The 13,767-nt window shown below is 42.3% G+C and overlaps 3 protein-coding genes across 11 annotated transcripts in view; 2 read left to right on the top strand and 1 right to left on the bottom strand.

Annotated features, from left to right (window-relative positions):
- LOC121004457 (oocyte zinc finger protein XlCOF6-like) overlaps positions 1 to 13,767 on the top strand; it is a 1,031,731-nt gene that overhangs the window by 690,508 nt on the left and 327,456 nt on the right. Inside the window, exons 1-2 of one of the 3 annotated variants that reach the window (XM_040436684.1) lie at positions 4,162 to 4,213; positions 4,336 to 4,433. The exons of the other annotated variants lie outside the window; for them this stretch is intronic. Of the exons in view, the coding sequence (XP_040292618.1) occupies positions 4,180 to 4,213; positions 4,336 to 4,433 (132 nt within the window). The 5' untranslated portion in view covers positions 4,162 to 4,179. Of the gene's footprint in view, positions 1 to 4,161; positions 4,214 to 4,335; positions 4,434 to 13,767 lie in introns of those variants that run through there. 3 annotated transcript variants of the gene reach the window in all.
- Positions 1 to 13,767, bottom strand: part of LOC121004456 (oocyte zinc finger protein XlCOF6-like) — a 224,383-nt gene that overhangs the window by 66,667 nt on the left and 143,949 nt on the right. The gene's annotated exons all lie outside the window — the stretch shown is intronic.
- The window catches only part of LOC121004526 (gastrula zinc finger protein XlCGF66.1-like), an 818,554-nt gene that overhangs the window by 763,412 nt on the left and 41,375 nt on the right, over positions 1 to 13,767 (top strand). The window lies entirely within an intron of this gene.

The raw sequence follows: 13,767 nt of genomic DNA, 5'->3' as shown, positions 1-13,767 counted from the left end.
TTACAGGGGCGTGATCAATGACTGTGGTGATCACCCCATATAGACTCCCTGATCACCCCCCTGTCATTGATCAACCCCCCTGTCATTGATCACCCCCCCTGTCATTGATCACCCCCCCTGTCATTGATCACCCCCCTGTCATTGATCACCCCCCTGTCATTGATCACCCCTCTGTAAGGCTCCATTCAGATATTTTTTTGGCCCAAGTTAGCAGAATTTTTTTTTTTTTTCTTACAAAGTCTCATATTCCACTAACTTGTGTCAAAAAATAAAATCTCACATGAACTCACCATACCCCTCACGGAATCCAAATGCGTAAAATTTTTTAGACATTTATATTCCAGACTTCTTCTCACGCTTTAGGGCCCCTAGAATGCCAGGGCAGTATAAATACCCCACATGTGACCCCATTTCGGAAAGAAGACACCCCCAGGTATTCCGTGAGGGGCATATTGAGTCCATGAAAGATTGAAATTTTTGTCCCAAGTTAGCGGAACGGGAGACTTTGTGAGAAAAAAATTAAAAATATCAATTTCCGCTAACTTGTGCCAAAAAAAAAAAATTTCTATGAACTCGCCATGCCCCTCATTGAATACCTTGGGGTGTCTTCTTTCCAAAATGGGGTCACATGTGGGGTATTTATACTGCTCTGGCATTCTAGGGGCCCCAAAGCGTGAGAAGAAGTCTGGTATCCAAATGTCTAAAAATGCCCTCCTAAAAGGAATTTGGGCACCTTTGCGCATCTAGGCTGCAAAAAAGTGTCACACATCTGGTATCGCCGTACTCAGGAGAAGTTGGGGAATGTGTTTTGGGGTGTCATTTTACATATACCCATGCTGGGTGAGAGAAATATCTTGGTCAAATGCCAACTTTGTATAAAAAAATGGGAAAAGTTGTCTTTTGCCAAGATATTTCTCTCACCCAGCATGGGTATATGTAAAATGACACCCCAAAACACATTCCCCAACTTCTCCTGAATACGGCGATACCACATGTGTGACACTTTTTTGCAGCCTAGGTGGGCAAAGGGGCCCATATTCCAAAGAGCACCTTTAGGATTTCACAGGTCATTTACCTACTTACCACACATTAGGGCCCCTGGAAAATGCCAGGGCAGTATAACTACCCCACAAGTGACCCCATTTTGGAAAGAAGACACCCCAAGGTATTCCGTGAGGGGCATGGCGAGTTCCTAGAATTTTTTATTTTTTGTCACAAGTTAGTGGAAAATGATGATTTTTTTTTTTTTTTTTTTTCATACAAAGTCTCATATTCCACTAACTTGTGACAAAAAATAAAAAGTTCCATGAACTCACTATGCCCATCAGCGAATACCTTGGGGTCTCTTCTTTCCAAAATGGGGTCACTTGTGGGGTAGTTATACTGCCCTGGCATTCTAGGGGCCCAAATGTGTGGTAAGGAGTTTGAAATCAAATTCTGTAAAAAATGACCTGTGAAATCCGAAAGGTGCTCTTTTGAATATGGGCCCCTTTGCCCACCTAGGCTGCAAAAAAGTGTCACACATCTGGTATCTCCGTAATCGGGAGAAGTTGGGGAATGTGTTTTGGGGTGTCATTTTACATATACCCATGCTGGGTGAGAGAAATATCTTGGCAAAAGACAACTTTTCCCATTTTTTTATACAAAGTTGGCATTTGACCAAGATATTTATCTCACCCAGCATGGGTATATGTAAAAAGACACCCCAAAACACATTCCTCAACTTCTCCTGAATACAGAGATACCAGATGTGTGACACTTTTTTGCAGCCTAGGTGGGCAAAGGGGCCCACATTCCAAAGAGCACCTTTCGGATTTCACAGGTCATTTACCTACTTACCACACATTTGGGCCCCTAGAATGCCAGGGCAGTATAACTACCCCACAAGTGACCCCATTTTGGAAAGAAGAGACCCCAAGGTATTCGCTGATGGGCATAGTGAGTTCATGGAAGTTTTTATTTTTTGTCACAAGTTTGTGGAATATGAGACTTTGTATGAAAAAAAAAAATAAAAAAAAAAATCATCATTTTCCACTAACTTGTGACAAAAAATAAAAAATTCTAGGAACTCGCCATGCCCCTCACGGAATACCTTGGGGTGTCTTCTTTCCAAAATGGGGTCACTTGTGGGGTAGTTATACTGCCCTGGTATTCTAGGGGCCCAAATGTGTGGTAAGGAGTTTGAAATCAAATTCAGGAAAAAATGAGGAGTGAAATCCGAAAGGTGCTCTTTGGAATATGGGCCCCTTTGCCCACCTAGGCTGCAAAAAAGTGTCACACATCTGGTATCCCCGTACTCAGGAGAAGTTGAGGAATGTGTTTTGGGGTGTCTTTTTACATATACCCATGCTGGGTGAGATAAATATCTTGGTCAAATGACAACTTTGTATAAAAAAATGGGAAAAGTTGTCTTTTGCCAAGATATTTCTCTCACCCAGCATGGGTATATATAAAATGACACCCCAAAACACATTCCCCACCTTCTCCTGAGTACGGAGATACCAGATGTGTGACACTTTTTTGCAGCCTAGGTGGGCAAAGGGGCCCATATTCCAAAGAGCACCTTTCGGATTTCACTGGTCATTTTTTACAGAATTTGATTTCAAACTCCTTACCACACATTTGGGCCCCTAGAATGCCAGGGCAGTATAACTTCCCCACAAGTGACCCCATTTTGGAAAGAAGAGACCCCAAGGTATTCGCTGATGGGCATAGTGAGTTCATAGAACTTTTTATTTTTTGTCACAAGTTAGTGGAATATGAGACTTTGTAAGAAAAAAAAAAAAAAAAAAAAAAATCATAATTTTCCGCTAACTTGTGACAAAAAATAAAAAGTTCTATGAACTCACTATGCCCATCAGTGAATACCTTAGTGTGTGTACTTTCAGAAATGGGGTCATTTGTGGGGTGTTTGTACTGTCTGGGCATTATAGAACCTCAGGAAACATGACAGGTGCTCAGAAAGTCAGAGCTGCTTCAAAAAGCGGAAATTCACATTTTTGTACCATAGTTTGTAAACGCTATAACTTTTACCCAAACCATTTTTTTTTTACCCAAACATTTTTTTTTTATCAAAGACATGTAGAACTATAAATTTAGAGCAAAATTTCTATATGGATGTCGTTTTTTTTGCAAAATTTTACAACTGAAAGTGAAAAATGTCATTTTTTTGCAAAAAAATCGTTAAATTTCGATTAATAACAAAAAAAGTAAAAATGTCAGCAGCAATGAAATACCACCAAATGAAAGCTCTATTAGTGAGAAGAAAAGGAGGTAAAATTCATTTGGGTGGTAAGTTGCATGACCGAGCAATAAATGGTGAAAGTAGTGTAGGTCAGAAGTGTAAAAAGTGGCCTGGTCTTTCAGGGTGTTTAAGCACTGGGGGCTGAGGTGGTTAACAAGCTATTGAACTTCTCTTTCAATCTGTGTAATAAGAGTGAATACAAGAGGTACACTTTTTATCTCCGCAAATTTGTCAACTTATTTTCTCCGGTAATTGTACAGTATTTTACATGGGATTTTGTAGGATTTTACATCTTCTCATCTTCTTTCCATTCAGGTTCCTACAATATAGGATCCACTCAGTGGAGATCTTCTATATAAGATCCTTCTCCTAATTGACCCATCAATGGACAGAGACAAGATGGCGGAGAGTATAATAAATCTCACCCTAGAGATCCTCTTCCGGCTTACTGGAGAGGTGAGCGTTTCTGATGATGTCACATTACATCATCTTATCTATGTTACTAACAGATGGACATGACTGGAGAGGTGAGGGACTCTGGAAATGTATGGAGTGATATTTATTACTGTCTCTCCATAACCAGGACTACACAGTAGTGAAGAAGACCTCTAGTAAGCATTATCAGGTCCTTGTGTCTGAAGGATGGGGAAGAACCCTGAGGCCAATCACAGGGCCTCCACCTCACCCCCAGATACATGAAGAAATCAATAGAGAGAAGATCCTAGAACTCACCAACAAGATGATTGAGCTGCTGACTGGAGAGGTGACACTGCTGGGAATGCTGGGACATTATACAGGAACGCTATAAAGGTATCTAGGTGACAATTGTTTCATTGTGTTGTCAGGTTCCTGTAAGGTGTCAGGATGTCACCGTCTATTTCTCCATGGAGGAGTGGGAATATTTAGAAGGACACAAAGATGTGTACAAGGACGTCATGATGGAGGATCAGCGCCCCTTCACATCGCCAGGTAATAGACATGACTAAATACGCCCCTTCACATCGCCAGGTAATAGACATGACTAAATACATGTGTCCTCTCATTGTTTGTATGTAATGAATGAACTCAGTCACTTGATGTGTTTCCTACAGTTAGATCCAGTAAGATGACAACACTGAAGAGATGTCCCAGTCCTCTTCTTTCACAGGATGGTTCAGAAGAACATTACAATGTCCCACAGGATGATCAGGTAGATGGAGATAAAGTATCATGAAATGTTCTCTATAATCTGTAGAAGGCTGTAAAGATCTTGTGTTCAGTCCTGTTTTATATGACATGTTTTTGTCGCTCCATGTCTGCTGCCATCACACCATCTGGGGTGGACACGGGCACTGCATCACTCACCCTACCACTGTCTGGTGGCCAAACCACGATGATCCTTTACTGACGTCCAATGGCAGGGGTGGCCATTGGAGTTCTGTATCCCCCATTGGAGGCTGCAGCCTACATCTGAATGCCAGTGCTCCTTCTCTGATCCATAAGGTGTGGGAGCACCTACGTTCTTAAAGGAACAGTGCACCTTCACTCCACTCTTCACCAGCCAATGGCTGAAAACCTGTGGATACTTAAAGCACCTTTCCCAAGGCTTTTCTAGCTTGGTAGATCCTGAAAAGGTGCTCCACTCTGCTTGTCTGCTTGTGTACTGACATCTGCCTGATTCCAGGATTTTGAATCTCTGCCACCTGACCTGACTCATGCCTGCCTGCCCTGACCTTTGGACTGATTATCAGATTAGCATGAACTCTGCCTGCCTTGACCTTTTCCTGAGCTCTCTGTAGTTGCACTTGTGTCTCTAACCCCCATGGGTCAGTAGCCAACCACAACGGGACTATTCTAAGAAGTATCATCTTGGTGGCTCCCCTGCAGCAAAGTCCAGATTCTTGTATAAGGATCAAAGGGTGAAAAGCAGGGGACTGCCAGGATAAGTCCCTCAAGACAAGCCCAAATTCAGACCAGTTGATTGGCACGGTTGATCGACAGCCACTGTCTATAACAGTTTTATCCTTGTATGATGAGTAAGGTGGAGATGGCAGGATTGCAGCTGACCATAGACATTACATGTTGTCTGGATCGACTCACAATTTTCTGACTATGGATACTGTGTTTGGAACAAACAGGTTGGAGTTGTACAGGAGACCTGCAGATATTTGGGTCAGATAGCTCCTGCTGATATGTCAGTTTTAGTCGTCATTCTAATTACTGATGTTTTCTGGTCATATAAAACCTTCAACATGACTTCAACCGTCTGATGAATTTTACAATATTTATTTCACAGCTTGTGAATCCGAGTGAAGATCTGAACATTATATATGTTACAGAGACAGATGTGAGTGGTAATGAGCAGAGTATAGAGGACATTCCCACAGATATCCGCCCAGGTGAGTAGTAACCACTGAATAAAGCGGAGAAGACTCACAGATTGTATTCACCAGATACAATAAATGTATTGCAGTTTTCTTAAGCTCAATTTTCTAGCATTTTAGATGATAAAACTTTCTGATCATTTATATTATGGACATAAATATGGATATAAAATATACCTATGTGAACAAGTCTTGTTCCATTATCATCTGCTATAAATACTTCAGTACAGCATTAATTTCCAAATTTTTAACTAAGGAACCATTTATTCCTTCAAAATAAGCCTAGTTTACATGTCAGTGTTTGGTGATCTGCAGTGACTGTCAGCCAAAACCCTTCAACCACACAGAAGTGGTGAAAATCTTTCCATTATACCTTATCTCTGTGTAGGCTCCATTCCTGGTTTGACTAAATCAATGGGCGGTTTGCCTAATGGCCAAATATTTTCTGTATAGAATATTCTTTTTCTGTAGCTCGATCTAGGTGATCTACCATGAAACTGAGGACAAACATGTTTTGCGAATTATACAATTGCCTATTCTTTTGTATGCCCCATTTTCAGATATCCCAGTGCCCCCATAGTAGTGATGGCAGCCACAATTATTATTCATAGGGCCAGTGTATATGCTAGGCTATTTGTGTAAACAGTTCTTGGTGTCATTTGTCTATGTAAATGGTTTAGCCAATACTAGGAATAGATTATGAAGGAAGGAAAAGTCCAAATAACTTTTTTATACAAATACATTTTAAAAAATGAGATACCAGCCTTACACTTGCTCTAAAGTCATGGCTTCTTTGAGACAATACTGCTCCTCCTCTCTGCCCTGTTTTGTGGTAAAGTGCATGCAGCCATCGAGAACTGTGTGACACAGACACCACCTAATAGCACTGACTCACAGGTCCTTATATTATTCTCCATTGAGCCTTTCACTAGAAAAGAGTGGTGGTAGACACATTGAAACCTATGAAGATGCTGGCTTCAACCCAAAAGTGGAAACTACAAGAGAACAGCGTGATGGCCTAACGTCATGATCTACTGGTCCTTGCTTGGAGGTCTACTGATAGCTAATGATCTGTTTTGCCATCAGTTTCTCAGTCGACAATTACAGTGTAACTGACCTAGTTTATTAGAGCTAGGCATGTATACCTGATTTAGTCTGTCAATGATTGCCAAAATATCTGTAATTACCTTATAATAACAGCTTTAGTTAATGTCCCCTGTCCCCTTAAAAGACCATTGCTAGGGCTTGTCTGTCTTCCCTTTAGTATAAACAGAAGAGAGAGGGGCGGTCCTCCACACTGCATTAGACTTCAGAGTGAGGAGGCGTGTATCTCAGTAATCCAATCTAATTGGCTGGCAGGAAGCTGCCCTGCTAAGCAAGTGTTGTATGGGAAGTGAGGGAAGGCAGTTTTGACCTCAGAGAACTGGCAGAAGAGCCATCTTCAGAAGATCCTGATATTGTAGAGGTTAAAACAGCCGTATCTAAGGGAAAAACTCATAGAAAAAGGTTGTATGTAAAGAAACTAAACATTGCTTTATGCATAATGCTGCAGCAGCAGTAACATATGCAAAAAAAATAATTTTTTTTATGAAAACATGACAGTTACACTTTCAATTTTGATCCATGCTTTGCAAATTCGAAGGACATTTTCTACAAAAATATTATAAAATATCATTTCAAAATCACTCTAAGATTATATTATTCAAAATTGTAAAGTATGTTTTCTTTTTGACAGATGACTGTAACAGGAGCTCAGAAGAGCATCTGGTGTCTTCACATTTTAAAGCAGATGATCATGTTGTCACACAAGATACCTATGAAAAACATGCCATTATCACAGATGTACTCTCTGACATTCACAGCAAAAATCCATCATCTGATGCTATGAAACACGCGGAAGAGAAGCCATTTTCATGTTCAGAATGTGGGAAATGTTTTGCTTTCAAAAAAACTCTTGTTACGCACCAGAGAATTCACACAGGAGAGAAGCCATATTCATGTTCAGAATGTGAGAGAGGTTTTGCTTGGAAATCAGATTTTGTTAGGCATAAGAGAAATCATACAGGGGAGAAGCCGTTTTCATGTTCATATTGCGGGAAATGTTTTAACCAGAAATCAGATCTTGTTATCCATCAGAGATGCCACACTAGGTCATTGCTATTTACATGTAGAGAATGCAATAAATGTTTCAACCAGAAATCAGATCTTGTTAGACATCAGAGAATTCACACAGGGGAGAAGCCATTTTCATGTCCAGAATGTGGGAAATGTTTTACTCAAAAATCAACCCTTGATTACCATCAGAGAACTCACACAGGGGAGAAGCCATTTTCATGTTTAGAATGTGGGAAATGTTTTACAGTGAAATCAAATCTCCTTAAACATGAGAGACGTCACACGGGGGACAAGCCGTTTTCATGTTCAGAATGTGGGAAAAATTATAGTTCTAAATCAGCTCTTCTCATTCATCAGAGAATTCACACAGGGGAGAAGCCATTTTTATGTTTTGAATGTGGAAAACGTTTTACTTGGAAATCTGATTTTGTTAGACATCAGAGGAGTCACACAGGGGAGAAACCATATTCATGTTCTTAATGTGGGAAATGTTTGAAATGGAAATAAAATTTTGTCAGACCAAGAGAATGTGCACAAGGGAAAAGCCATTTTTGTGTTCCGAATGTGGGAAATGCTTTACCCATAAATCACATCTTCCTAAACATCAAAGAACTCACACAGGCGAGAAGCCATTTTCTTTGGTTAAACTATAGAAAAAATATAGGGTAAATGATGATTATGAAATGTATGTAATTACCAATAAATGTCTCTTATCCAAAAAGCAAATAGAATCCAGATAACTCACCTGTATATCCACCATGTGCAGAGAATGTTTTACACTAATTTATTTATCTGAATATTAAAACTTGTTTCCAATTATTAAAATATTTCCTTAAAAACTTGTATAGTTGTGTTTGAATTTATCTTTTGTTATTTGTTGCATGTGTAAGGATTGCTCTCTCTGCCTGGGACGGCAATGACAGACTTCTCATCAAACAGGGGGTTTTCAAGCTCAAATGGTGTTTTATTGGTCACATAGCACATCAAACTTCCAAGTCTGCCATCACTTGGCATTGTGAAGTCGCAGCTTCACATCACGTGTTACATCAACACAAAACAATAAATCCTTGCCCGGCTAGCCGCTCACTATACAGAGGTTTTTCCTAATTCACCTCTAGCTCAGTGTTCACACTGCAGTATTCAGCTTCACTCAGCCATGCGGTCGGACTGCGACCAATGCAACCCATTGGGGTCTCGGTCCACCAATCCTCACGATTCTGACCATGTGATGCCCCTCTTCTCCAGGCATCACCAGACCCTCCAAACTCAGCCCCCCCCAGCCCTCCTAGCTGGGATCACACACAGCCTCTGCAGTCTTCCTTCTCTCCTCCCACCAACACACACTGAGGATTGCTTTTTCCCTAAGTGATTATTGTAGCTGGCCAGGGGAATACTTGTACTGGACTGTGGGTGTGGACTGAGAGACTCCCACTACCAACCTGTCTCCCAGTTCAAAGAAATCCAGCCCATATAACTTAAACCATCTCCAGCAAGCTATGCCTTGCTGAACCAAAACACATCTCTGGATTTCTCACCCAACTAAACTGGAAACCAGGTGAGATTTACACCCCCTACACACCTCTACTGTACACTTCCCCACTCATGTTATGTAGTTGCCTCAGAACCTACAAGGTTAAGGGAGAGCATTTTGTGTAAAAATAGTGATTTATTGAGCCATGGATCCCAGACTTTGTTAGGGCATATTCCATTATAGAAAACCATCCTTTCATATTAACAATATTACACTACTGGATAATGTTGGATTCTGGGGCAGCTGGAAATTTTATGGACATTAAGATTGGTTTGTTAATCATATTGACCACATCCAACATCTTCACTGGTTGAAATAGTGACTGCTAATGGGTCCCCTTTTAAACCTAATCATGTGAAATTGTGCATCATGAAACTATTGAACTGCAGTTAATAAATGATCCTGATCATCCTGAAAAGATATGTTTTGACTAAATCTCCTCTCCAAAATTTCCCTTAATTCTGGGTATTTCGTAGTTTGGCATCCATAATCCATCCATAGATTGAAGTCATGAAACTAATGTTTCTTCTGAATACTGTTAACTCAATTGTCTCTGCAGAGTCTACTACTAAGGGCTCATTCAGACGGCCGCATGCTATCCGCAAAAAATGCGGATCCGTTTTTTTTTCGAACAGTTCAGCATGTCCGGAAAAAAACGGATAGCATTCAGTATTTTTGCGGACCTATAGACTTCAATGGGGCCATGTCCTGATTTTCACGAACAAGTATAGAACATGTTTCATTTGTTTTGCGGAACCGTGGAATAGAAAAGGGCCCCATAGAAGTGAATGGGTCAGCATCTAATCCTTAAAAAAAACGGATCCGCATTTTTGCGGATAGCATACGGCCGTCTGAATGAGCCCTAACTCAGTAGAAATGTTACAATCTGTGGATGTTGATCCACTGTACCAAACACCCAGGAGTGGTAAGGTGCTGGCCCGACGAGGATCAAGAACACCAGAGTTGAGTACTAGAGGAATCATGCTAACTCTTAGGCTGGGTTCACACTTGAGCGTTTTACAGCGCGTTCAAACGCGCTGTAAAACGCTCAACACATGAAAACCAATGCTTCCCTATGTCCCTGGTTCTCACTTGAGCGTTTTACAGCGCGTTTGAACGCGCTGAAAAACGCCCTACGCTCAAACAAGTTCTTGAGCTTCTTTGGGGCGTTTTGACGCGCGTTTGTGGCCATAGGACACTGCAGTCTATCACACAAACGCGCGTCAAACGCGCGTTTACTATTGCAAAAAACGCGCATAAAAACGCGCGACAAAAACGCGCGTTAAACGCGCATATCAAATACGCTCAGGTCTGAACCCAGCCTTAGGTCTCTTTCAGACGGGCGTACCAATTTACAGCAGACTTGATGAACTATTAGTCAGCAGCTGGAGAGCAACCCTGAGCAAGGAGAAAAAGGGTGTACAGTGCTGAACCTGAGGTAGTGAGATACACTGAACTGAGCATAGAGAGTGGATTGGCGGACATACAGTAAGCCACAGTTCATACACCCCCCCTCCTTCTCCTTATTTATTCTCTTCTTTGGTCTGGAGTCTTGCAGACATTCCATTATATTTGGAATATTGGTTATGACAAACTGGTATATCAACTCTGTTCATACATGCTGTAGGCTTAGTCACAGGCTGAATCTGAAAAACAATTAATGGCACTAGAGTCTGCCACTGGTACTCCAGAAGAGAAAGACACTTTACTCCAGAAATATTTTTAAATAACACCCCTCACCAAGCTTCTTGATATGTTCAGACTTAGTTTGGGCTTTAGACACAGACCGGGGACAGACAACTAAGAAATGTTGACAGGTTTCCAGCCCTCCTTTTGAGGAAGACATCTGTACAGCTGACATATGTAAAAGGTGTATCTTGCGGATGTTGGGGTACAGGTTTATTCCTGACCATCTGCATAGTAATCAAGCACTGGGAATGACAAGCAGAACTCCAGTGAAGAATCTGCCCAGAGTTCCAGTCGCAAACCAGATTGTGTAGATGGAGCCAAAACAGTCCCAGCAGAAGTGGACAGGTAAACATAAGTATACAGGGAAATTTTCTCAAAAAAGGTACGCGCCCACTTGAAGCTCCAACAGCTCAGTGACGTACTAGATGGTTTCAGAAAGAGCCTTTCCATTGACACAGGTCAGCATCAAGGGCTTCTTCTGGCTCTGGACAGGCAAACAGTACTAGTTTACCAAGGCCTGATGCAGGATGCTTCCTGTCGAGCCAAAGTCTATAAGGGCTGGAATGGTAAACTGTGTACCACTGTAGGACAGAGATACTGGCAAGGTCATCTTAATGGTCTTCATCTGGGCCATCTCTCCTATGGTCCCTAGGTTTATAAGTCTGTCCTTGTGACGACAAGTATGAAGGCTGGCCGTAGGTAGCCTGGATTTGTGGGAGGAGCCGGTGCCTTCATAGCCGGCACGGCTCACAGGGGCAGCACGTCGGCAGGTCACGGACGTCCTCTGTACTTCCGGGTCAGTGACGTCATCTTGTCACGGATGATGTTGCAGATAGCTGGAAGTTATGAATAAATGTCCCACTGGCTTGATCCCAAACTAAGGAGCATATAGGTGACCTTTATAAAACCCTAAGAGCTCACCCTGACTGCTAAGCACATACAAGGGTCTCAAAGGTAGACGATTGTATGCCCCCGTACCTAGACTGTGTGACACCTGAAAACCCTATAATAGTGAGGGCACACGACCACCGGCTCCCTGCACTTCATACGGAGGGAGTCAGGGTCACCTAGAATCAAGCCAGCAAGGAAACACAATACATAAAAGGACTTATCTGAACAAGCAGCAGCAGAAGCCTCCAGCAGTGAACACTTCAATCCAGGAAGTAGTATAAACTGCAAAGTGCGGCAGTATGGGAAGGAATATAAAGGAAAGAGGATTAGTCTAAATAGGTGACACCTGGGAGAAGAAAATGAGATGAGAAAGTGAAACCAAAACAAAGAACATCATGCAAGAGGTAGAGAAGGACGTCTGTCAGACCTTCTCACAGAAGTGGCGGTGACACATCTACGAGCGCTCCACGAGACGGAGTGTTGCAGAAGCCGGGCTCTCCCACTTCATCTTCAAGGGTTTTCCAAGGATTTACCATCGGACCTTTCGGGTTTGTGGAACTGTGTGTGGGAAGGTGAGGGGGGAAGGTGAGGGAGGCAGGGAGGGAGGGAGGGGGATCTACTGTAGGTTGGAGGAATGTTTTTTTTTTTTAACATGCAGTTCCGGGTTGAGCACTAGGGGTCAGCATTGCCATGCACTTGGCTCAAATGTTTGCTTAGATGTCATTTTCTGAAATCAGTTCTTAAAGGGCATTTCCAAATTTGTGCGTATGGTCGCAAGTCAACTGGGCATGATTGTCAGTGCAAGGGCAACTGCTTTTTACTAGCTTCTGTTAATCGGGGCTGCTTGCAGGCATTCTCCAGGTTTGGGCACATCATGCGTCACCTCATACACTACATGCTTATCTTAGCTGGTATTTTGCACACATTGATTAGCTCTTGACGTAAAAAAGCAAAAAAAAAAAAAACATACACCAATATTTAGGTAGAAAATAAATAAATAAATATATATATAAAAATTTAATTGCAGTGAGTACTTACATGTATATGCAGCGGAGGGTGGTCTCATGCACAGATACAACTGCACTCTGTCACGGGGGACAGGCATACGTTGTCTCATATTTCGTAGACTAGTTCCATACGTCATACGGTCAGTTTTCCACAATTCCTATTCTTATACATTACCTGCCACGTCCGTAGGTACGTCAGCCCGCAGTATTCGTTTATAATTGATCTGTCACTTCGCAGATTAAAACTCGGGCTTGCTTTTTCATACGTTAGTGGAAACGACTAACATACTTTGTGTCGGCCTCATTGGCATTCGCATACGTTTCTTACACCCTGCATGGTGAGAGGGGGGTTAAGTCTGTCACCTTGTCTGCCTAGCACGCGGGCAGCAGGGCGCATGTATCACAATTTGTTTTGTTCTGTTGTTTCAGTGGTCATGTCTCAGCCTTCTGACATTGAGGAGTTCGCGTCCTTGCCTCCATCTCCAGGCAGAGGGTCCGAACAAGGCAGCGTCCCATCCAGTGCCATGGACAGTGCCAAAGCTGATGGCTGAACTTTTAAGAAGAGGCATTCCGTTCGCAGCTACAGCCAGAAAGGCGGAACTGTTCAAGTTGCTTTTCCCTAGTGCAGCACCAGCCAGGCCTTCCACGAGCAACGACACTTCCATCAACACTTCGTTGGTGCAGATCCATGCAGTGTTGAAAACTCTCACGACTTCCATTCAGGATTTACAAACCCGGATGGAGGTGATGGAGAAGCGTCGTGACCCCCCTCAGGTAGTCGGGCCGGCTGGTGTTGTGGCACCTCTGGCTGCGGTGGCAGGTACTATACCTACTTTGTTGGCAACAGCTAATCCGTTACAGGGTGGGGTGGTACCTTTGGTAGCGCCAGTTTATTTTGTCAAGCATTAAAAAGGATATTTTGGAGGG

The sequence above is a fragment of the Bufo bufo genome, chromosome 6, assembly GCF_905171765.1.
Source record: "Bufo bufo chromosome 6, aBufBuf1.1, whole genome shotgun sequence".
Lineage (NCBI taxonomy): Eukaryota > Metazoa > Chordata > Amphibia > Anura > Bufonidae > Bufo > Bufo bufo.
Note: the sequence above shows the minus strand (reverse complement) of the source record. Positions and strands in the feature narration are given on the sequence as shown.